We start from the raw sequence: 25,822 nt of genomic DNA, 5'->3' as shown, positions 1-25,822 counted from the left end.
CTCAAATTCAATAGTTCTGACTCCATGATACAACCCTTGCTCGCATTAAAATGTTGGTATTTACACATATCAGCTGTGAATGCCCTGGTAGAAAGTGCCTGATCAAAGGAATGAAATGAAGAAATGCTCATTAAATAGTCTTTCTGAAAAAGGCAGCAAAGACAAAATTATAATGAAATTCTTTATCTCTACTGCTGTAGACAGTTTACCATTTTACCTTTTGAAAGATAAGTAAAAGTGCTCAGAAATTCTTCATATGTTTGCTCATGACTATTAACAAACTTATCCAAGATGTCTTCAATTGTTTGATCTTCCTCCATGATGTCCAATTCTGATATTTGAGCAGGCATTTCTATTCACGAGGCGTCTCTACCTATGAAACAAAGAAAAACATGCGCTCAAGAGAGTCATGCACAGCCAGCCTCTCTGAAAAGACTCTAAAAGGTCTATTAAAGAATTCCAAGGCCCCAAAGGACAGATCAAAACAGTGACTGCGGCAAAAGCTCCAGTTCAAGAGACAGAGTTTATTCCTCACTTGGCTTCTAAATTGCTACCACAATTTTATTTTTGCTTCAGTGTCCTCATTTCCATCTTCTTAACTCACGTGTCTTCTCATCTTTGTATCCCAAATGTTTTAACAGCTCATGAAATGGCACAGAGCTGGCACTCAAGCCAAAATTACAGATGTCCCCGATATACGATTGTTTGACATAGGATTTTTCAACTTTACCAATGGTGTAAAAGCAATATGCTTTCAGTAGAAACCATACGTCGAATTTTGAATTTTGGTCTTTGCCTGGGCTAACGATGTGCAGTATCTCTCTCGTGATGCTGAGCAGTGACAAGAGGTTGCAGCTCTGGGTCAGCCAGGGGATCACAAGGGTAAACAACTGATACTCTACAGTAGAGTGTTAAATGCATTTTCAATTTACAATGGGTTTATCTGGTTGTAACCCTATGGTAAGTCAAGGAGCATCTGTACTCACTTGAGCAGGTAAGATAGTCCAATATTGTGAGAAACTGGCAAAACACTCATATAAACTTGCCTAGTTACTTCACCCTGTGCCTTACCTGACGTGGCTTCAAGTCCTTTCACCCTCTTGGTCAATCTACCTGGAAAAGGCTTCCCAGTGCCCACTTCCTTTAAAACAGGAAAGGAAAGGAAGACAAGATTCCAGATATGGATGCAGTGAGAAATGATTAACTTCCCCATTCTAAATATCGCACTCATGCTATATATAGCTAACGATTACATTCACAATGCTGGTGGCCCCTTCACTGTGCCAGTTCACTTAACACACGGCTAACTAAACGACTGTCAGCCAAGACACAATGCCTCAATCCTGGCACAGTTTGAACTTTGTTTTTACTCACGATATTTCACCTTGTTAAATTCCATTCATTTTGTATGAAATGTCAGTCTTACATAGCTTTGAGAAAATTGCCTATCTACAGAAAGCAGAGAAGTAATTACTGCCTAAGTAGCAAGAGTGATTCGTGGAGGATAATAAAACCTAGGAGGGATTCTCCAATACTGTATAGCAGACAGAGAATGCACCAAGATTCTTATATTCTTCTAAAACAAGAGAAAAAATCTGTTATTTGTTATTAACTGTATGTATTTGGTATTTACCAAAAATCTCAGAAAAAATTTTTCATAAGATGATGTCCAACCCATCTGGTGGCAAGATCTGATCCGAACTAACATAAACGTATGTATGGCTTTTCCTCATTTCACTCGGTGTACCTATTCATATATTTCCCTGCAGAAATACTCACTGGCTTTCTTTTGATACGCTTTCCCAGACCTCACCGGGGATTGTGTGTGTAGTATGCAGCATTTGCCCTGACTGCCGTTCTAACATCCACAAAATTCTGAATTCTGAAATACATCTGACCCGGACCCCAAGGGTTTTAAATAAGGAATTGTGAAGCTACATGTACCTTACAGGATCGCTATGAAGATTAAATGAATACACATAACACCGCAAGAAATGTGAGCATGATGATCGTGCTGATGACAATGGACCAGTCTCCATATTCTGTTTTTTGCCTACACAAAGACCTGTTGTGACTGTCACTCCTCTGACCTTGAAGGTACTGCATTAACCTTCAGATAAATCAAGATAATCCCTCACGCATTATAGCCCTAGATACAACGTGACATTGTAGAGAGCAGGTGAATATAAAATGTTTAGTTCCGTATCAGCTCAAAATGAAAGATATTGTTTCAAACTATTTGTACCCATTAATTAGATATAGGAAAAAGCATTACTTAAGGTTTATGCAAATTTACCTGTAACACTGCCAAGCTTCAGCAATCCAAAGTTTAATCAATTATGCTTGAAGTTGCTAGATAAAAAATGATAAATTCAAAGCTGGCTATTACTTCGCTATCAGTAGGACATGTACTTAATTCCAAGAATGCCAATATCAATCTGATTTTCTAGAATTAGATCCCAACAAAATTCAAACACTGTATTTTATCAATCTCTTCCTCAAACCATCTCGGGTAATCTATTTCTGTGGGCAAATACCACACAGAAGCAGTCACCTGTGTTTTATATCACTGCAAATATCTCCTTTAAGAGTGATAACAGAAATTCCATTAAACTTCCTTCCCAATTCTCAAATCAGAATATTTTGAGTATTTAACACATGTCAGCTTTACTAAAGGCAAATAATTAACAGACTGTGCACAATACAAATTCAAAAGCCTTCAAGACCTTTAATTTTATTCATGTGGTTATCACAATACAGCGAAGGTTATAATTTCATTGACTTTTTTAAAATTTTTGAAATCCAGTTTCACAAACTGTCATTACTTGAAGCATTTAACAAATACCCACCTTCAAAATTAAAAACTTTTCCTGTCTATAAAAATACAAATAACCTAATGTTAAAAGTCCCCAGGGACTGACAGAGCAGATAATCGTTTACCAGACAGTCAAGTGGTTTATGCAAATCCTGGTGGTTTTCTAAAAGGAAGCAATGCTTTTTCAGTTACTATTCACATGTTGTTTGTGTTTTTATCAGAAGATATTTTTTTCTAAGAGTAAGAGAGAGCGAGGGAGTCTTGCCTGGATAACAAGATTCTTTGTTTTGGTTTGTTTTCTATGTTTTTTAGGCTTAAGAGCTCCACATGAAAGACCCAGAATATATTGTGATGATAAGTAAATGTGTATAAATATCTACTAGTAAATCAAAAGTAACACTTTCACAAACATTCACAGCCTCCAGTAGGGAACATGGGGAGGATACACAGCTCTGCTTGGACTACTAACCTTACCACAAAAGCTGGAGGCTTGGTTAGGAATGGGGTTCTCTTCTTATTGAGCCCCTGAGAGATAGCCAGGGAATCATAGAACCTTCCTGGAACCCTATTTTCTACAATCACGCAAGCCAGTTAGTGTTGTGTGCTCTCTGGAAGGATATTATCATGAAATATGGTATGTGGAGTTATCACTATTGATTTAGAACATCTTTGATATTTATCTTCAGATCCTTGTTTGATGCAACTTACCTAAACAAACCATAACTTTCACAGACAAGAGTGGTAAACAAGAAACAAAATGCCATGAGCTGGTCTCCTCTCAACGTGCACAACCTGCTTTTTAACAGCACAGAGAGTTGCACACCCATAAACTGTTTGTTTTTTAAATACTGGGAGGCTGCCCTAGCCGGTTGGCTCAGTGGTAGAGCATCAGCCTGGCGTGTGGAAGTCCCAGGTTTGATTCCTGGCCCAGGCACACAGGAGAAGCATCTGCTTCTCCACCCTGGCCCCTGTCTCTTTTCTCTATCTCTCTCTTTCCCTCCCGCAGCCAAGTCTCCACTGGAGCAAAGTTGGCCCAAGGAACTGAGGATGGCTCCATGGCCTCTGCCTCTAGAGCTAAAGATGAGCTCGGTTGCCGAGCAACAAAGCCACACCCCAGATGGGTAGAGCATTGGCCCCTAGCGGGCATACCAGGTGAATTCCAGTAGGGCACATGCGGGAGTCAGTCTCTCTGCCTCCCTGCTTCTCACTTCAGAAAAAAAAATACTGGGAGGCTTACCAACGATAGTTAAAAAATAATAAATAATATATTTTCAAAGAGTTGTACAAGGACTATCAAAACCCACTCTCTCAGTGGACCCCAATATTTAAAGCCCTGAAAGAGAGGAACTTTCAGCCAAGAATACTATACCCATCAAAGCTATCCTTTAAGTATGAAGGAGATATAAAAACATTCACAAATACAGAAAAGATGAGAGAATTTATCAACAGAAAGCCCCCACTCCAGGAAATACTAAAGGGGGTTTTCCAACCAGATTCAAAGAACAAAAGAAAACAACACCACAAGTAACAGCTCCACCAAGAACACAATAAAACCAAACTTAAACTGTGACAACAAAGGAAAAAAAGGGGGGAGAGGATGGAGATTAACAGTAGCAAAGGATGATGAAGTGCAGAAATACTTATAAGATAGGGTACTACAATGAATATGGTAGGTACCCTTTTCATTACTTAATGGTAACCACCCTTAAAAAAACCACCACAAAAACACTTGACTTAAAAAAGGTAGCAACAGAGGAAAGAAGTATGGAACACAAACAAACAAAAACAAATGATAGAAAAACAAAAGAGAAGAATCAAACTAGATACAAAACTAACAGAAAGCAATTTATAAAATGGCAGTAGGGAACCCACAAGTGTCAATAATTACACTAAATGTAAATGGATTAAACTTACCAATAAAAAGACACAGAGTAGCAGAATGGATTAAAAAAGAAAATCCAACTATTTGCTGCCTACAAGAAACACATCTAAGCAACAAGGATAAAAACAAATTCAAAGTGAAAGGCTGGAAAACAATACTCCAAGCAAACAACACCCAAAAAAAAGCAGGCGTAGCAATACTCATATCTAATAATGCTGACTACAAGACAGAAAAAGTACTCAGAGACAAAAATGGTCATTTCATAATGATTAAGGGGAAGTTGAATCAAGAGGACATAACAATCCTTAATATATATGCACCAAACCAAGGAGCACCAAAATATATAAGACAGCTACTTATTGACCTTAAAACAAAAACTAACAAAAATACAATCATACTTGGAGACCTCAATACACCGCTGACGGCTCTAGATCGGTCATCCAAACAGAGAATCAATAAAGATATAGTGGCCTTAAACGAAATACTAGAACACCTGGATATGATAGACATCTACAGGACACTTCATCCCAAAGCGACAGAGTATACATTTTTCTCTAGTGTACATGGAACATTCTCAAGAATTGACCATATGTTGGGCCACAAAGACAATATCAGCAAATTTAGAAAAATTGAAATTGTACCAAGCATGTTTTCTGATCATAAAGCCTTGAAACTAGAATTCAACTGCAAAAAAGAGGGGGAAAAACCCACAAAAATGTGGAAACTAAACAACATACTTCTAAAAAATGAATGGGTCAAAGAAGAAATAAGCGCAGAAATCAAAAGATATATACAGACAAATGAAAATGAAAATACGACATATCAGAATCTCTGGGATGCAGCAAAAGCAGTAATAAGAGGAAAGTTCATATCACTTCAGGCCTATATGAACAAACAAGAGAGAGCCAAAGTAAACCACTTAACTTCACACCTTAAGGAACTAGAAAAAGAAGAACAAAGACAACCCAAAACCAGCCGAAGAAAGGAGATAATAAAAATCAGAGCAGAAATAAATGAAATAGAGAACAGAAAAACTATAGAAAAAATCAATAAAACAAGGAGCTGGTTCTTTGAAAAGATCAACAAAATTGACAAACCCTTGGCAAGACTCACCAAGGAAAAAAGACACAGGACTCAAATAAATAAAACCCAAAATGAAAGAGGAGAGATCACCACAGACATCATAGAAATACAAAGAATTATTGTAGAATACTATGAAAAATTATATGCCACCAAATACAACAATCTAGAAGAAATGGATAAATTCCTAGAACAATACAACCTTCCTAGACTGAGTCATGAAGAAGCAGAAAGCCTAAACAGACCAATCAGCAGGGAGGAAATAGAAAAAACTATTAAAAATCTCCCCAAAAATAAAAGTCCAGGACCTGACGGCTATACCAGCGAATTTTATCAAACATTCAAAGAAGACTTGGTTCCTATTCTACTCAAAGTCTTCCAAAAAATTGAAGAAGAAGCAATACTTCCAAACACATTTTATGAGGCCAACATAACCCTCATACCAAAACCTGGCAGGGATGGCACAAAGAAAGAAAACTACAGACCAATATCTCTAATGAATACAGATGCTAAAATACTAAACAAAATACTGGCAAACCGAATACAACAACATATTAAAAAAATAATACATCATGATCAAGTGGGATTCATCCCAGAATCTCAAAGATGGTTCAACATACGCAAAACAGTTAACGTAATACACCATATCAACAAAACAAAGAACAAAAACCACATGATCTTATCAATAGATGCAGAAAAGGCTTTTGATAAAATACAACACAATTTTATGTTTAAGACTCTCAACAAAATGGGTATAGAAGGAAAATATCTCAACATGATAAAGGCCATATATGATAAACCATCAGCCAACATCCTATTAAACGGCATAAAACTGAGGACTTTCTACCTTAAATCAGGAACAAGACAGGGTTGTCCACTCTCTCCACTCTTATTCAACGTGGTGCTAGAAGTTCTGGCCAGAGCAATCAGACAAGACAAAGAAATAAAAGGCATCCATATCGGAAAAGAAGAAGTAAAGCTATCACTTTTTGCTGATGATATGATCCTATACATCGAAAACCCGAAGGACTCCACAAAAAGATTATTAGAAACAATAAACCAATACAGTAAGGTCGCAGGATACAAAATTAACATACAAAAGTCCATAGCCTTTCTATATACCAACAATGAAATATTAGAAAACGAACTCAAAAAAATAATCCCCTTCACGATTGCAACAAAAAAAATAAAATACCTAGGAATAAACATAACAAAGAATGTAAAGGACCTATATAATGAAAATTACAAAGCATTGTTAAGGGAAATCGAAAAAGATACAATGAGATGGAAAAATATTCCTTGTTCTTGGATAGGAAGAATAAATATAATCAAAATGGCCATATTACCCAAAGCAATATACAAATTTAATGCAATTCCCATCAAAATCCCTATGAGATTTTTTAAAGAAATGGAACAAAAAATCATCAGATTTATATGGAACTATAAAAAACCCCGAATAGCCAAAACAATCCTAAGGAAAAAGAATGAAGCTGGGGGCATTACAATACCTGACTTTAAACTATATTATAGGGCCACGATAATCAAAACAGCATGGTATTGGCAAAAAAATAGACACTCAGACCAATGGAACAGAATAGAAAGCCCAGAAATAAAACCACATATATATGGTCAAATAATCTTTGATAAAGGGGCCAACAACACACAATGGAGAAAAGAAAGCCTCTTCAACAAATGGTGTTGGGAAAACTGGAAAGCCACATGCAAAAGAATGAAACTCGACTACAGCCTGTCCCCGTGTACTAAAATTAATTCAAAATGGATCAAAGACCTAAATATAAGACCTGAAACAATAAAGTACATAGAAGAAGAAATAGGTACTAAAATCATGGACCTGGGTTTTAAAGAACATTTTATGAACTTGACTCCAATGGCAAGAGAAGTGAAGGCAAAGATAAATGAATGGGACTACATCAGAATTAAAAGTTTTTGCTCAGCAAGAGAAACTGATATCAAAATAAACAGCCAACTATATGGGAACTGATATTTTCAAACGACAGCTCAGATAAGGGCCTAATATCCAAAATTTACAAAGAACTCATAAAACTCAACAACAAACAAACAAGCAATCCAATAAAAAAATGGGAAGAGGACATGAACAGACACTTCTCCCAGGAAGAGATACAAATGGCCAACAGATATATGAAAAGATGCTCAGCTTCATTAGTTATTAGAGAAATGCAAATCAAAACTACAATGAGATACCACCTCACTCCTGTTAGATTAGCTATTATCAACAAGACGGGTAATAGCAAATGTTGGAGAGGCTGTGGAGAAAAAGGAACCCTCATTCACTGTTGGTGGGACGGTAAAGTAGTACAACCATTATGGAGGAAAGTATGGTGGTTCCTCAAAAAACTGCAAATAGAACTACCTTATGACCCAGCAATCCCTCTACTGGGTATATACCCCAAAACCTCAGAAACATTGATACGTGAAGATACATGTAGCCCCATGTTCATTGCAGCACTGTTCACAGTGGCCAAGACATGGAAACAACCAAAAAGCCCTTCAATAGAAGACTGGATAAAGAAGATGTGGCACATATACACTATGGAATACTACTCAGCCATAAGAAATGATGACATCAGATCATTTACAGCAAAATGGTGGGATCTTGATAACATTATAAGGAGTGAAATAAGTAAATCAGAAAAAAACAAGAACTACATGATTCCATACATTGGTGGAACATAAAAATGAGACTAAGAGACATGGACAAGAGTGTGGTGGTTACCAAGGGTGGGGGGGGAGGGAGGACATGGGAGGGAGGGAGGGAGAGAGTTAGGGGGAGGGGGAGGGGCACAGAGAACTAGATGGAGGGTGACGGAGGACAATCTGACTTTGGGCGAGGGGTTTGCAACATAATTTGATGACAAAATAACCTAGACATGTTTTCTTTGAATATATGTACCCTGATTTATTAATGTCATCCCATTATCATTAATAAAAATTTATTAAAAAGAAAAAAAAACCCACTCTCTCGGCCTGACCTGTGGTGGCGCAGTGGATAAAGCGTCGACCTGGAACGCTGAGGTTGCTGGTTCAAAACCCTGCACTTGTCTGGTCAGGGCACATGTGGGAGTTGATGCTTCCTGCTCCTCCCCCTTCTCTCTCTCTCTCTCTCTCTCTCTCTCTCTCTCTCTCTCCTCTCTAAAATTAATAAATAAATTTTAAAAAAAAACAACCCACTCTCTCAAGTTTTCATAGTTCTGCTCAACAAAAACTTCTGCTGTGCCAAAAGGTAAGATTATTATCAAAATAATAGTCCTTGCCCAAGGAACCGAAACCATCAACCTGGATACTCATAGGGTGGGTCTCCTTTGATAGCTTGGAAAAACAGACAAATCTCAAAAGACCACGTTGCATGGTAAGCAAACTGATTTATTTATACGATAGAAAAGACCCAGTGAACGAATTTCTCCTCTTTGACTTAGCTACACCTATTTTGCATCCTCTAATTTTTTTATGTCCTTTAGCTCATATCTTTTTAATATGAGAGAAAGAAGTTCAAGGACAGAAGTTGCCACAGATTCTCAGAGTTGAGAGAGAAACCTAAAAGTCACTAGTCTAACCGGGGCAAATGAATGGACGAATCTGAGAAACTTTAGATAGGGTTTTTGTCATCTAATGACTCTATTGATGAGGACTATTATGTGGCTCTAATATCATAAATAGTAATGACATGCTCTGATTTAAATTTTAAGGTTTATATGAAGTCAGAAGGAAATTAAGCAGAAAAGCAGCCATCTCCCCCTGGATAGGTATATCCATGCCTCTGACCACATTCTGTACCCCATAATATTGCTGTCTCAGATGTTTACCAACACAGACAAGATGACAAAGGAAAAGATAAAAGCAATAAAGAGGAAGGCATAAATACAAGTCTTAAAAAAACAGAAAAGGATCTTAACTCCTTTACTGATTTTTTTTTAAATACGGATGAGATAAAAACATACAATTCTAACATCAAAGAATACACTGCACTTCAAATTATAAGCTTCTCCAACAAACCCATTCTAACACTTAAAAGGCATGAAGCTTTTCATTATCACCAAAAATATTGATAGCATAAGCATCTGTACTTTTACATAAATTCTCGGAAGCACACTGCAGTGAATATGAAAGGAAGCATTTAGAGAGAGGTGGCAGAGACTTGGGATGGCTGTTGACTACAGAGCTTCAGAAAAGAGAAGTTGTGCCTGACCAGGCAGTGGCGCAGTGGATAGAGCGTCGGACTGGGATGCAGAGGACCCAGGTTCGAGACCCTGAGGTCGCCAGCTTGAGTGCAGGCTCATCTGGTTTGAGCAAAAAGCCTACCAGCTTGAACCCAAAGTCGCTGGCTCCAGCAAAGGGTTACTCGGTCTGCTGAAGGCCCACGGTCAAGGCACATATGAGAAAGCAATCAATGAACAACTAAGGTGTTGCAACACACAATGAAAAACTAATGATTGATGCTTCTCATCTCTCTCCGTTCCTGTGTGTCTGTCCCTGTCTATCCCTCTCTCTGACTCACTCTCTGTCTCTGTAAAAACAAAAACAAAAAAAAAAATATCAAGGCAAAACTGGATTTTATAAAGGAAGCAGGAAAAATATACAATCTTCAGAACATGGGACTAGGCACAGAGTTCTCAGACTGGACACCAAAAGCATGATCCATAAGAGGAAAAACTGATCAATCAAATATCAGCAAAAATTAAAAACTTTGCTCTGTGAAAGATCCTGTTAAGATGAAGAGAAAAAATATAGACCAGGAGAAAATATTTATAAAGCACATATCCAATAAAGGACTAGTATATAGAATATATAAAGAACTCTCAAAACTCAACATTAAAGAAAAATCCAATTTGAAAAGGATAAAAGACATATATAGACATTTCACCAAAGAGGATATATAAGTGGCAAATAATCTCATGAAGATATATTCAATATTATAAACCATTAGAGAAATGTAAATTAGACTACAGTGTGATGCTTATTAGAAATGACTAAAATGAAAAATTGTGATAACACCAAATGCCGGTAAGGATGCAGAAAAACTGGGTAACTCATACATTGCTGATGGCAATACAATATGATTCAGCCACTGTGAAAAACAATCTGGCAGTTCCCTGCAAAACTAAGAACACACTAACAGGTGCACTCTTTGCATTTATCCCAGAGAAATACTTATTCCTGTGCAAGAACTTGTATATGCATGTTCATAGCAGCTATATTTGTTAATAGTCAAAACAGGAAACTATCCAAATGTCCTTTAACGGGTAAATAGTTAAATTGTGGTACATCCCTACTATGTAATATTACACAGGAATAAAAAGGAACAAACTATTGATTCATTCAATAACTTGGATGAATCTCAAAAAAAAGCCAATCTCAAAAAGCTATCTACATATTGTATGATTCCATTTATGTAACATTCAAGAAAGGACAGTTATAGAGATGAAGAAGAGATTAGTGGTTGCTGGGGTTATAACAGAGGGGAGGAGATAGATGTGAATATAAGTGGGCTAACATGTAGTAGAGTCTTGTAGTGGTGTTACAGCCGAGTGAGTATCTTGACTGCGTTGGTGATTATGCTACATATGTGATATAGCTGAACGTCTCACACATACAAATGAGTATATATATAACCAGCGAAATCTGAATTGCTCTGTGGATTCAACCAATATCAACTTCTCAAGTTGTTTTTTGTTTTTTTTTTGGTGTTTTGGTTTTTTTTGTATTTTTCTGAAGCTGGAAATGGGGAGAGACAGTCAGACAGACTCCCGCATGCGCCTGACCGGGATCCACCCGGCACGCCCACCAGGGGCGATGCTCTGCCCCTCCGGGGCGTCGCTCTGCCGAGACCAGAGCCACTCTAGCGCCTGGGGCAGAGGCCAAGGAGCCATCCCCAGCGCCCGGGCCATCTTTGCTCCAATGGAGCCTTGGCTGTGGGAGGGGAAGAGAGAGACAGAGAGGAAGGAGGGGAGGTGGAGAAGCAAATGGGCGCTTCTCCTATGTGCCCTGGCCGGGAATCGAACCCAGGTCCCCCGCACGCCAGGCCGACGCTCTACCGCTGAGCCAACCGGCCAGGGCCAACTTCTCAAGTTTTAATACTACAGTTATACAAGATGTTAACATTGCAAAAGGCTGGACCAAGGGTGCATGAAATCTCCCTATACATTTCTTTGCAACAAGATATGAATCTATCCTGTGAATCTATAACTATTTCAAAATTAAGTTTAAAAGGGGGGGAAAGAGGCACAGAAGAAGGAGAGTAAGCCAATTGAAGCAAAAGAGATTTAAGAAAGGAAAATCATCATTAAAAGTTTTACCAAGAATGTGGAGCTCAGGCATGTTGATTGCTTTCCCACCGCAGAAAGCTGGGGGGTGAGGTAACGCTAATCTTCACAATTACATGTTTAAGCAGAAACTTCCCTCTTGAAAAAGCTTTTTCCTTTCCTGCTCATTAATCCAAGCTACTGTAATGAGGTTTCTTGAGGCTATCACTCATTAAGTCTTGCTGTTCATCAGCAGATTGTATAAAAATCAATTTTATTTCACCAGAATATACTCTTCCTCCAAGCTGTTTAAGTCAATCCAGAAATATCTGCATTGGCTCACTGAGGTAGGTCAGCTGAGTATTAGACTGTTTTCAATTACACAGTTATTCATTCCATTAAACAAAGAAGAATGAAAATAGTTAAGCAAACTTCCTCTCACTGCTCACTCCTTATTGTTAAAAAGAAAAACAAAACAAAAGAGATAACCTGTGGACAAGAAATCTGAAGGATATACACATAAGTCAAATTTCAGAAAATTCACTGATTTTGAAATCAGAAGGAATACCTTTTCACCACCATTTCGGTTTCTTGTATTTGCTCTCTTCAACCCCTAACAAAACTCCTACATCATTTGACCTCTAGACTAGCACATTTACGAAGGACAATGTCCAATACGCATACATCAACCATATTCAGATCGACCGATCTTCAGATCTGTGATCAGCTACATCAGTGAGTTATGTACGCTAACAGTGAGTGTTTCCATGAACATGCTTTCAAGGCTCATGACAAAGCTGAATATCCATAAGGCAGTAGCTGCTCGGTCGACTTTATAGATCTATAATCATGCAATAATATTTCAGTCATACTTATTAATTCATTATAACCCCACCTTCACATGGGATGCAATGTCCCATCAATGCTTACATTATCTGTAGTGCATAACAACTGTAACACAGAGTTTTACACAAAGAATTCAAGGTGTCCCCTCCTCTCCAGCCTCCTGAGCCTGCAGCCACCTGCACCGTGCACAGCACTTTGACAATACCAGAAAGCCTGTCTTAAAGCAAAAGCTGCACTTTAGTTAGAAGCAGGTGTAGACCAACAGAATTAAATCAACTCTGCTTGTAGGAATTCATTTCCAAGCGTTTCAAAATGCCAGATCTTGCAAATAAAATTGACCTTTCCATTTGACATTCTCTTAAAAGAAATGAGGTTTTAAAGATGTGTTTCCCAACTATTTTTAATTCTAAATTCCTATGAATGTGAAATTATAAATGGGATTTAAGAGGTAATACAGTGGTTCTTAGCTTCCAATTACTCTCAGCACTTTTATTTGCAATTTTGCCTAAATATGCATCACACACATACACACACACACAATTTCTTTTTACCAACAGTTACTATACTGAAAGGTAAAAATTAAAAACACAAATTCCTTCCTCTAAAAGTACAAGCTTTAAGTAAATTGTTAAATTAGTACAACATTGTAAAACACCTGTGAAATTTTCCTCATTTTACCTTACAGCAAAGAGAGCTATTAATCTCTTTAAATTAAAAAAATGACAAGTCACTTGTCATGTTCTTCTCTTGACAATCCATCATAGTAACTGTAGATTGCTTCTGTCTACAGATTTCCTTTTCCTTCCTCTTTTCTCCTCTTTGCCAGTTTCTGTTGTGGCTCCTATGCTGAGGAATTCACCCAACAGGCCAAGCATCTCCCTCTCTTATGCTACCCATATTATTTCCTTAAATATCCAGCCACCGATTATAAAATTTTAAATTGTCTGCGCCTGTCCAAATGCTATCAAAACTTGCCACTGACCTCATTTCAAACACATTAATTTATTGAGCAGCAATGTAATTTAAGTCGTTTCTCCATTGATAAAATGGGGATGGAAATGCTCAAGGGGTGCGTGGGGCTTCCTAACAAACATGGTCATGAGTTCACAAGGAGTTTCTGCCCTGCGTCCCGTCAACCCACCAGATACCACACACCTATGGGACATCAGTGAACAACTGAAGTGCCGCAACTACAAGTTGAAGCTTCTTATCTCTCTCCCTTCCTGTCTGTCTGTCTGTCTCTCTAAAATAAACAAATTAATTAAATTTAAAACTTCTGCTCTGTGAAAGATACTGTGAAGACAATGAGAAGCCACAGAGGGAGAGAAAATATTTGCAAGAGACACATCTCATAAACGACTGTTATCTAAAATTTACAAAGAACTCTTAAAATTCAACAAGAATCAACTCTTAAAATTCAACCTAGTCAAAAAAATGGGTTGAAGACCTTAGCAGAGACACCCCTCAAAGAAGATACACAGACAACACATAGGCACTTGAAGTATGTGCCGCATCATATGTCACCAGGAAAAGGCAAATTAAAACAATGAGATACCACTATACACCTATTTAAACAGCCAAAATCGGAACACTGACAACGCCGAATGCTGGCAGGGATGCGCAGCAACGGGAACCCTCATGCACGGCTGGTGCGAGTGCAGAATCACACAGCCACTTTGGAAGACAGTTTGGCACCTTCTTACAAAACTAACCATACCCTCCCCAAAGGACCCATCGATTACACTCCTTGGTATTTACCCAAAGGAGCTCAAAACTTTTGCTTACACAAAAATGTGCACATGGATGTCTGTAGGAGCTTTACTCATCAAAGTCCAAACCTGGAGGCAACCATGATGTCCCTCAGAAGAAAAGTAGATAAACTGTGGTCCACTCAAACAATGGAATATTCTTTAGCTCCGCAAAGAAATGCGCTATAAGGCCAGGAAAAGATATAGAGCGACCTTAAATGCCTATTACTAAGTGAAAGAAGACAATCTGAAAAGGCTACACACCTTGTGATTCTAACTACAGACAGACCTCGTTTTATTGTGTTTTACTTTACAGCGTTTCACAAATGTTTTGTTTTGTTTTGTTTTGTACAAACGATTGACAAGTCAACCAGCAAAATGATCACGACTTGCTTTGTTGCAATACTCACTTTACGATTACAGTGGTCTGGAACTGAAACCACGATATCTCCAAGGTATGCCCATATATAACATTTGGGAGAAGGTAAAACTATGGAAACAGTAAAAAGAGTTGGGAGGGAGGGAAGGACAAACAGGCAGAGCACATTATGTTTCTAGGGCAATGAACCTATTCCGTATGATACAATTGAAGAGACAGGTCATTTTACATTTGTCCAACACCAACAATGAACCCTGATGTTAACGACAGGCTTTGGGTGAGAATGATGTGTCAGTGCGAGTTCATCAGCTACAACAGACGTCCCTCTGGCGGGGGAGGGCGACAGTGGGGGAGCCCAGGCACCAGTGGTGCAGGAGGGATATGGGAAATCTCTGTAACTTCCACTCAATTTCACTGTGAACCTAAAACTGCTCTCAAAAATAAAATCGATTCAAACATTAAGTCAACTCTTGCCACCTTTGGTTTATTCTTCCTCTGAGTGTGAAACTTTGGTGTGGAAGCGAGAGAGGCAACCAACACAGCGTTTGCTATTAAGACCACCGTGGAATACCATCCTTGGTTGAGCACCCTAAGGACATTATCTCATTTAATCATTTGCAACAATCTTTCGAGGTAAATATTTCTATCATCCCAATTCAGAGATGGGGAGAGGCTGAGGGATAAGGTTGACTCCAGCTGAAAAACGGCAGAGCTGGCAGAGAAAACCAGGTCGGCCTGACGCCAAAGCCCACTGCCTTCATCATTCCGTGTGCAGTGTTACCCAGCAGCTCCCTGACACAAAGTTGATAACAGACCTCCAATAACTAGAACTCCTTCAGAGCCTCACATCAAAGAAAATGAGGCTGTCGAAGTAAAAATTCGAAATGACTGACAATGCTATTAGTGGTCTCTGCTTTAGGAAAAATAATTTCGCATTTGATACACAATAGTATGTATTTAAATCATGGGAATTATATTCATTTTCTTCTGTGTTATTTTAAAAAATATTTTTCATAAAAATATACATTTTTGCTTTGTCTTTACTGATGAAGAGTGGATTGTGTTTCCATTGTTTGCTAGAAGGGAAATAGTTAAATATTGAGGTTACACCCTAGTGGATATCTCTCTCAACCATCTAAAGAAAAAAAAAAGGTCACAGTCTGTTACTCCCGTTAGATCGGTGCTCACTTGAACATCTGTAGGCACACATGCACACTCGCTGTACCTCAGCCTTCTGCTTGCCACAGTCAGAGTGGGCAGTCAGATCTTCCCCAAGTGCTGACATTTAATACCTGGGTTAGCAGCAAAGATTCAGAGAGGGGTGAGCAGTCCCTCTGGCATCCAGGTAGGTCCAATACCTTCATTTCTATCAAAGCTAAAAACTGGGCACCTATGTTTGTCAACTTTAAGGGAAAGGGCCCTTTAGCCATGTGTTAGTAAACAGGCGGACAGGACGTCCAGGTGGGAAAGGGACGACGTAGAATTGGGAAACTATGGGGTTTTCTGGTCTCAAGCTGCTGCAAGGATTGAATTCCTGTGGCATCAGAGCCCATGTTAATTAATCTTAGTGCATAAATGCTTCTCTGGCATAAGTATCAGAAGGAAGACCTCATTCTGATCATACTGCCAGTAAAAAAAAAAAAATCAAATAATGTATGCCTCAAACCTGATTAACTGTGCAAGATATGGTTAATTCATGCACGAAATGACTGCAGTTACGTAAGGCCACCTGCTATTTGGGAGCAATCAGGGAAACATTGGCAACACTGATCAGTAAGTTTCCACACTTCAGAATGCAGTGCTTTTCTTTGGAAGCAAAAGGAGTCCGTTCAGATACAGGAAATGACAAACCAGACCTCACACTATTAGTCCTCTTCTGATTCTCAGCCATGCCCTAGCTTCACAGTGCATAAAATCTCCCTGCTGAGAAACGTTAGCATGCGGTTGGGAAAATTATATAAATTTATTGAGCCTCTTTCTGTCCTTTAAAAAGAATCTTTCATGTGTTGACTTTGAAACTTCCTTCAGTTGAAGAACAGTGCATTCCTTCTCAAAATCTGCCTGTTTTTTTATCTAGCCTATTTAAAGAAAGTATATTATTTTAATTCTGCTGTAACTTTTTTAAAACTTACCAAAAAAGAGACATGACTAATATAGTCATATATAAACCATAGAGAATATAAAATAGTGTACTCTAGTGAAAACATATTCAAGTTAATAAAGCAAAATTTCAAAATATAATTAAGTATCGCAAAAGAATGTGAAAAACACCTTCAGTGTTCCTATCTATTCTTAAAATACGTAAGTCACCTAGTCGTGGTTTAATATGGATAATCTAAAAATTAAGTACACAAATATTTGAACTACGTTACAAGAGAAGAGAATTCCTCTTAACAGTAATAAGCGTTAACACTAGCTTCAGGTCCCTGAAATGACAAGGTATGCCAACAGCAGGGAGTTGGAGGGAGAACAGGTCAGAAATCTTTAGGGATCTGAACTAAGTTACAAAAATTGGGGAGTATGCCTTATGTCTTGCCCAAGAAAATGTTTCTGTTTAATCTAGATAATCATGTTTTCACTTATGAGAAGCAAATAACCCTATAAAAACCTGAACATGAAGTCAACAGGCTACAATTAAAACACCTTTTTAAAGCTTGTTGTTTGAAAGCAAGTGTTATGGTCACCTGGATGGGTTTACTTTATACCCCAATAACAGTCTTCATAAGTGTTTAAAACAAACAGGCTTTGACTTCACCATTCCCTCCACCCAGAAGAGGGCAACTCTCTGACAATAATGACACAGCATGCTGAGTATAATCGCTTATGGTCTGCATCCTTTTAGTTCCTATGAAGAGCATGCCTTCTGTTACGTATACTTGGATAGGCCACATATAAAGAAAACACTTGCCCACGTTATTTCAAAAGCAGGGCAAGCGGCTGAATCTACAAACCACTATGGTCTGAGGAAGAGAGAGGCTTGCTTTCAGAACTTGAGTAATAGTTCATCTCATTCACCATTCATTTCTCACTTGGTTTCACAACCCACAAGATGATTATTAAAATATCACACCTCAAGGACTCTCCCAACTAAACCTAATAGGTAGAAAAATATATTTATCAATTATTGACATCTAAAGAAGCGCTTCAAGGCAAAAAGCCCCTCCAACATCTCATTAAACTGATCATAGATTTTAAATAGTCCAAAAAGCCTTTGCAGGGGAAATAAAAATTATAACATTAACATTAACTGAATACCTATGTGCCAGGCACTGTGCTATGAGATTTACAAACGCAGGGATTAACACTGTCCCATTTATTCTTCAAACAACATAATGAATAGGTACTAATATTACCTCCATTTTGCAATTATGAAAAAAAAACCAGAAAGAAAATAATTTGTTCAAGATGATAATAGAGCAACTATTAGAGCTTTAGAGCCCAGACTTGGATTTACAGGGGTCCCCAAACTTTTTACACAGGGGGCCAGTTCACTGTCCCTTAGACAGTTGGAGGGCTGCCACATACAGTGCTCCTCTCATTGACCACCAATTAAAGAGGTGCCCCTTCCGGAAGTGTGGCAGGGGCCGGATAAATGGCCTCAGGAGGCCACATGCGGCCCGCGGGGCCATAGTTTGGGGATGCCTAATTTAGACAATCCAACTTTAGAGTTTGCATATTTCAAGATGGGTTGCAGAAAGGGTAACAAGAAGAATGAAATATTTCCTGTTACCTAAATTAAACTCACCACAGTACCACTGTATATGCTTATCCAATTCTCATTAGTATAAAAAAAATTATCAGTTTATACCTACTGACCAGATTCCCAGATCCTAAAGCCTTTCTAATCATCTCCAATATTATAAATATCATCTGCCATGACCAACAGGTAATTGTGTACTAATAGCCTTACTTTTGATAAGTTCAAGCATAACCATAATAACTATTACTTACCATGAGCAAAGCTCTATCCTAACTTATTTACATGTATTAATTTACTAATCATAACTTACATCAGCCTCGGAAGTAGGTATAATTATGATTTCAGTTTATAGATGTGAAAACTGAGGCAGAGAGAGATTAAATTACTTGCCAAGCTCATGTATTTAGTAAGTGACAGAGCCAGGATTTGAATACATCTAGTCAGCCTTAGCCACCATTTTATGAAGCATGTTACAATTTACTCTTAAAAGTCAAGGAATCTGTGCTATTCTGTTTTCTTTTTCCTTTGGTGCCTGGGACTTCACTTTGCAGGCACTCTGCAGAGAAGGTGTTTCTCATTAAGGCTCATGACACCTCTCTAAGGTAGGTGATAATAAAAATTAAAATGTAACAACTTTTTCTAGTAAACACCTTTTTAAAATATATATATTTTAAAATATATATATATTTTAATCATTGTATATATATAAGCACTGTACATATATATAAGCACTATGTGTGTGTGTGTGTGTGTGTGTGTGTGTGTGTATATATATATATATATATATATATATATAATGATCTAAGTACCAAATCCTGAAAATTCTGGCACCTCTTTCTTTAGTGCCTGCTTGCTAGAGTTATAAGTACTTCAAATTTCTTGGGCTGGGAAGAGAGGTCTGAAATAACAGCCACTGACTATTTTCCTAAAGGGACAAGGTGTGGGAAGAAGTTTGAGAGGGGAAGATTGAGAGATGGTTGTTTAGGAATTTTCTCTGCTTCACTAAAGAACCCTAAATACCAGAGCAAGAGTAGTTTAGCAAAGGGCTTTTGACGTGGCACTCGCTAAATCTAATTACTGTATTTTCTTTACTAAATACAGCAGTGGTTTAAAAAATATATATCATTATAAGGTCATTTCTCCCCTGCACTCCAAGGTAATTCGAGACTCATTTTTCAGTTCTGCAAAACAGTCACGGCTTCTCTAACTTCGGTGCCCCGTGAACCCCCCTTCCCAGCACCTAAGGATGTTCAGGTGTGCGAGTCTGAGTTGGAGCTCCACAGCATCCAGGCAGGAGTCTGCAACGACGCCTCAGCGGGCGTCCTTCAGGCTTCCGTTTCCAGGCAACCCCACTCAGGTCAGAAACAATGTGCCTTCTACTAAATTACCAGTTTAAGAGTCCCCGGGGAGAAGCAATGGCAACAAGAAGGCAAAGGGCTGCCTGAGGCCCCTCCTAGTGCTGCAGACTTCCCATAACCCGGATGTTGGGTCTGCAGTTAGCCACTCTCACCTCCCATTCCCTAGTTTCCATCTTGGATCGCAACTAGTTACTTCGTACTTTTGATGTCCTTATTCAGAGAAACATCCTAGGAGTCTCTTCTCCAGAAGCAACAAACACTATGATAGCCACACATTCCATAGAGAACTGATTCCTGGGAAGTGTAGTTTTTTCTGACATCAGGTGGTGACTCCTTAAGGAAAAAGGACTACAATTCCCAGAAAGCTAAGGGAGGGCTGTCCATATCTAAAGCATGTCCCAGCTGCTTGGATTGTTTTAGACAGGAAGTTTCTGTGGATCTTCCCTTACCTAACTGCCTGGATTTTGCTAATTCAGTCCCACTATAATCTTATGGAAGAACTTTTTTTAAAAAACATGCTTTCTACACCTGAGGGGATCTAAACACAGTGGTTCATATTGTAAGAGATATAATCGGTTTTGGTTTTGTTCTTTATTATTTTTATTTTTTTGTAATTCTTTCAGATAAACGATCTATCCACGATCAGAAAATATGTCACTACAGATGGTTACAGTCGGTAATAACATAGCCTTAATTCAACCAGGCTTCTCACTGATGAATTTTGATGGGCAAGTTTTCTTCTTTGGCCAAAAAGGCTGGCCCAAGAGGTCCTGCCCCACTGGAGTTTTCCATTTTGATGTAAAGCATAACCATCTCAAACTGAAACCTGCGTTTTTCTCTAAGGATTCCTGCTACCTTCCTCCTCTTCGCTACCCAGCCACTTGCACGTTCAAAGGCAGCTTAGAATCTGAAAAGTATCAGTACATTATTCATGGAGGGAAAACACCAAACAATGAGCTTTCAGATAAGATTTATGTCATGTCTGTTGCATGCAAGAACAACAAAAAAGTTACTTTTCACTGCACAGAAAAAGACTTGGTAGGAGATGTTCCTGAAGCCAGATATGGTCATTCCATTGATGTGGTGTACAGTCGAGGGAAGAGCATGGGTGTTATCTTCGGAGGACGATCATACATACCTCCTGCCCAAAGAACCACAGAAAAATGGAATAGTGTAGCTGACTGCCTGCCCCACATTTTCTTGGTGGATTTTGAATTTGGGTGCTCTACTTCCTACATACTTCCAGAACTTCAGGATGGGCTATCTTTTCATGTCTCCATTGCTAGAAACGATACCATTTATATTTTAGGAGGACATTCACTTGCCAATAATGTTCGCCCTGCCAACCTGTACAGAATAAGGGTTGATTTACCCCTGGGTAGCCCAGATGTGAATTGCACAGTTTTGCCAGGAGGAATATCTGTCTCCAGTGCAATCCTGACTCAAACAAACAATGATGAATTTGTTGTTGTGGGTGGCTATCAGCTTGAAAACCAAAAAAGAATGGTATGCAACACCATCTCTTTTGAGGACAACAAGATAGAAATTCGTGAGATGGAGACCCCAGATTGGACCCCAGATATTAAGCACAGCAAGATATGGTTTGGAAACAACATGGGAAATGGAACAGTTTTCCTTGGCATACCAGGAGACAATAAACAGGCTGCTTCAGAAACATTCTACTTCTACCTGTTAAAATGTACTGAAGATGATGTGAATGAAGACCAGAAAACATTCATAAATAGTCAGACATCAACAGAAGATCCAGGGGACTCTACTCCCTTTGAAGACTCAGAAGAATTTTGTTTCAGTGCAGAAGCAACTAGTTTTGATGGTGATGATGAATTTGACACCTATAATGAAGATGATGAGGAAGATGAGTCTATAACCGGCTACTGGATTACATGCTGCCCTACTTGTGATGTAGATATCAACACTTGGGTGCCATTTTATTCAACGGAGTTAAACAAACCAGCCATGATCTATTGCTCTCATGGAGCTGGCCACTGGGTTCACGCCCAGTGCATGGATCTGGCAGAACGCACCCTCATCCAACTGTCAGAAGGAAGTAACAAGTATTACTGCAATGAGCATGTGGAGATAGCAAAAGCATTGCAAACCCCAAAACGAGTTCTGCCCTTAAAAAAGCCTCCACTGAAATCCCTCCACAAAAAGGGTTCTGGGAAAATACTTACTCCTGCCAAGAAATCTTTTCTTAGGAGGTTGTTTGATTAGTTTCACAAAAGCCTTCCAGATTCAAGTACATCAAAATGTTAAACCTATTTTAAAGAATCATAACAATGATAAAAATTACATTCCTATTTTCATTTATTTAAAATGTCTTTTCTTTTAGTTAAATGAAATCGGTGTCAGCAAAACATGCTTATAATACAATGCTGAATACTTGAAAACATTTTACTCAAAGATATCTTAAACAAAAATTTCTGATCTAAATATTTTTATTCAAGGAGTCTTAAATACAAAAGCAGTAATAATAAATGATAGATAGATAGATAGATAGAAAGATAGATAGATGACAGACTCCATTGACATAAATAGAAAAGAAATCTGCATCATTTGTTACATTTTTATCAAGTTTTCTGCATACACTTTCCTCAAAGGATCCACCATTAGATGGTGTACAAATGATAAACCAAAGCCAGTGACTTGAACAAATTCTTTGAGAATTTAATGAAAACTCAAGTTCACTGATACGTCACACTCTGATAAAGGAAGATAAGTGAGAGTACCCTAAAGAAAAGACCAACAAATAAATCTCATGGAGAAGAATAGTATTGTTTATTACATCAAATGATAAAAGTTTAAAGGATTTCCTGAAGTTAACAGGTAGAATATTTCAAATCTGGAAAAATTAATCTGTGTATGTGGCTAGTTAATATGTGGAGCTTGCTGCAGTGAAAATTATAAAATCAGTGTGCTTGCTAAGGTTCAATGAAATACTCTCTAGAATGAAAGTTAAAAGGACTGTTAAGTTTGAGCTTCAAGACATCACTCAACAATTAGATGACCTTAGAAACAAATATCTTCCCTCCTGAAGTATTTTTCTGGAAAAGTGTTTTACCTTATCCTCAGAGCCTAAGCCATAGCCTCTATTCATCAGTCTTCTTTAAGAGGGTACTATTGCAAAATTTAGGAAAACATGAACCATACAAAATATATGCAAGTTCTTCTGCTAACCGTTCCATGTATTAGATACTAAAATTAATTTGAATTAAGTCATGTTCACTTTGTTTTAGTAATGTTGCTTAATTAATATTCCTTTTGAACAATTTGCTGTACCATTGTTTTGATTTTCTATTGTTTCTATCACATACATGAAACTAATAAAGTATTATAAAGGCTTCTGTTTATATTGATTTACTCCAGTTTTTAACATTCACAGTTACCCTAATAAGGACAAAACTATACTATTTAATTTTCTCAGGATCACTGTATTTTAATTTCTTTTTTATCTGTTAGTAGAAACTAGCATAAGATAGAGCTGAAATATCCTTCACAAGCTTCAAACGAGCTATTCCCTCAAGAGTTAGATACATACTCTTATCTCGATTTGTCTACAATGACTAAGTGACTATAAAATTATTACTATATTTGTTGTGTAGTCAGTGAGATCTAGATATGATAATCCAACTGATTTAATTCTGAACTCATTGGGTTCTGTAATTAAACTGAGATTTCACCAATTAAAACAACTTTTGGTCAGTATGTGTGTGGGGGGGAGCGTATGTGTTTCAAGGGTAAGTACTTTGGTTTTACTTAGCATATATTTGAGTAAAAATAGGTCTTTTTAAGTCATCTCACCAATGAATTCATCAGGTGTAACTTTAAGATAAAGAAGCTTCTTTACAAATAAGCATATGCAAACATTCAAATGAAGCTCAGTAGAAGATGTCAAATGTCCAAAAACATTTCTAGACTCACATTTCAATCACCCTTAGAGCCTATGGTTTATTCCTTTTAAAGTATTTAACAGTTGTTCCTGTTCTTTCATTAGAGACGGAATTGGTTTCTGGAAACAGGCCCCCGTCATTCAAAATCAGGAAGGTGTAATTCTCAGTATTATATTATCACTTTAGATCAAAAGGAAGTCCAAGTACAAGCGAAAAAATGGGTTTTCTGATTTGGTTCATAAGTAGATTCTGAGGTAGGTTCCAAATTGTTTACACAAGATTCATGTCAATAAAAAGTATTTGGCTTTATAACATGACTATTTTAAGGGGTTACACTCATCTACAAGTCAGGTAAATTGAATATATCAGAAGGGAAAGTAATTAAAAAGAAATAGTTGGTCTAGAAGAATGTCATGAGGAGGTCAGATCAAAACCTAGCAAACAAGGGGAGTGTAGAGTGGCAGGGGCCTGGAGAGAGGAGCAGGGGTCAGGACTCCCGGTTTCTCATCAGCAGAATAGAATCACATACACATTCATTCATATCATTTTGACTTGTCTCCCCTGTTTTCCTTTGTTTCACTGCTCCCTTCACACCTTGTGCTCAATCTCCAAAAATGCTCAGCTGGTAACATTCCTAGTGAGCACCCCTAGTTGTTTCATTACTCAGCGTTAGTTTACTCAAGGCATACTTTTCCTTTTGCACTTTATAAATCTTGTTAATACCCTCATCAAGCAATTTTCAACCTTTTTCAGCTCATGACTCACATACACTAATTACTAAAATTCTGAAACACACCAAAAAAATATACTTTTTGCTAACCTGACAAAAAAAGGTATAATTTTGATTGATTTATAAAAACAATAATGATAGTAGTAATTATGTATCTTTTTCATTCCAAAGTGACTTTTTAAAAAGATCAGGTGCTGCTTGACCTGTGGTGACAAAGTGGATAAAGTGTTGACCTAGAATGCTGAGGTCACTGGTTCAAAACCCCTGGCTTGCCTGGTCAAGGCACATATGGGAATTGATGTTCCCTGTTCTTCACCTTCTCTTCTCTCTCTCTCTCTCTCTCCCTCCTCTCTAATATGAATAAATTTTTAATTAATTAATTAATTAATTAAAAGATCAGGTGCCTCTACTTGTATACAAAGATTTCTGATACCAAGAATTAACCAATCAAATGTACTTTATTAGGTGACATAACCAATAAGATACAACTTTATTATATGGCCTATATATAAATATTTATGGTTCAAGACAGATCATTGATACTGGGTGGTTATTGTTGTGTTGGCTGTTGTCATTTTTTTATTTGACAATCTAAGAGACAAGAGGTCAGTGCCCCTAACTAAATAGTCTGGTATTGCATGTTTTGAAAGTTCTTGCAGCACATGGGTTGAAAATGACTGTCTTCGTCTATCTGGCCTATTCTTTTTTTTTCTTTTCTTTTTTTTTTTTTTTGTACTTTTCTGAAGCTAGAAACGGGGAGAGACAGTCAGACAGACTCCCGCATTTGCCTGACCGGGATCCACCCGGCACGCCCACCAGGGGGCGACGCTCTGCCCACCAGGGGGCGACGCTCTGCCCCTCCGGGGCATCGCTCTGTTGTGACCAGAGCCACTCTAGCGCCTGGGGCAGAGGCCAAGGAGCCAACCCCAGCACCTGGGCCATCTTTGCTCCAGTGGAGCCTCGGCTGCAGGAGGGGAAGAGAGAGACAGAGAGGAAGGAGAGGGGGAGGGGTGGAGAAGCAGATGGGCACTTCTCCTGTGTGCCCTGGCTGGGAATCGAACCCAGGACATCTGCACGCCAGGCCGACACTCTACC

General features: G+C 38.2%; 2 protein-coding genes across 2 annotated transcripts in view; one reads left to right on the top strand and one right to left on the bottom strand.

The window, feature by feature from the left end:
• Positions 1 to 12,143, bottom strand: part of IFTAP (intraflagellar transport associated protein) — a 56,675-nt gene extending 44,532 nt beyond the window's left edge. Inside the window, 2 exon segments of the mRNA XM_066251300.1 lie at positions 218 to 373; positions 12,110 to 12,143. Of these exon segments, the coding sequence (XP_066107397.1) occupies positions 218 to 350 (133 nt within the window). The 5' untranslated portion in view covers positions 351 to 373; positions 12,110 to 12,143.
• Positions 12,144 to 16,243: 4,100 nt separating this feature from the next.
• Positions 16,244 to 22,599, top strand: RAG2 (recombination activating 2). The gene is made up of 2 exons (XM_066251299.1): positions 16,244 to 16,373; positions 20,710 to 22,599. The coding sequence occupies exon 2, from the start codon at positions 20,738 to 20,740 to the stop codon at positions 22,319 to 22,321; it is 1,584 nt and encodes a 527-aa protein (XP_066107396.1). The 5' UTR covers positions 16,244 to 16,373; positions 20,710 to 20,737; the 3' UTR covers positions 22,322 to 22,599.
• The last annotated feature ends 3,223 nt before the right edge of the window (positions 22,600 to 25,822 follow it).

Source organism: Saccopteryx bilineata, chromosome 1, assembly GCF_036850765.1.
Source record: "Saccopteryx bilineata isolate mSacBil1 chromosome 1, mSacBil1_pri_phased_curated, whole genome shotgun sequence".
NCBI lineage: Eukaryota > Metazoa > Chordata > Mammalia > Chiroptera > Emballonuridae > Saccopteryx > Saccopteryx bilineata.
The sequence above is the reverse complement of the archived record's forward strand: the minus strand, read 5'-3'. Positions and strand labels throughout refer to the sequence as shown.

What these genes read in the sequence shown, in the direction of transcription:
- RAG2 (XM_066251299.1), top strand. Translation starts at nt 20,738, where the DNA reads ATGTCACTACAGATGGTTACAGTCGGTAATAACATAGCCTTAATTCAA.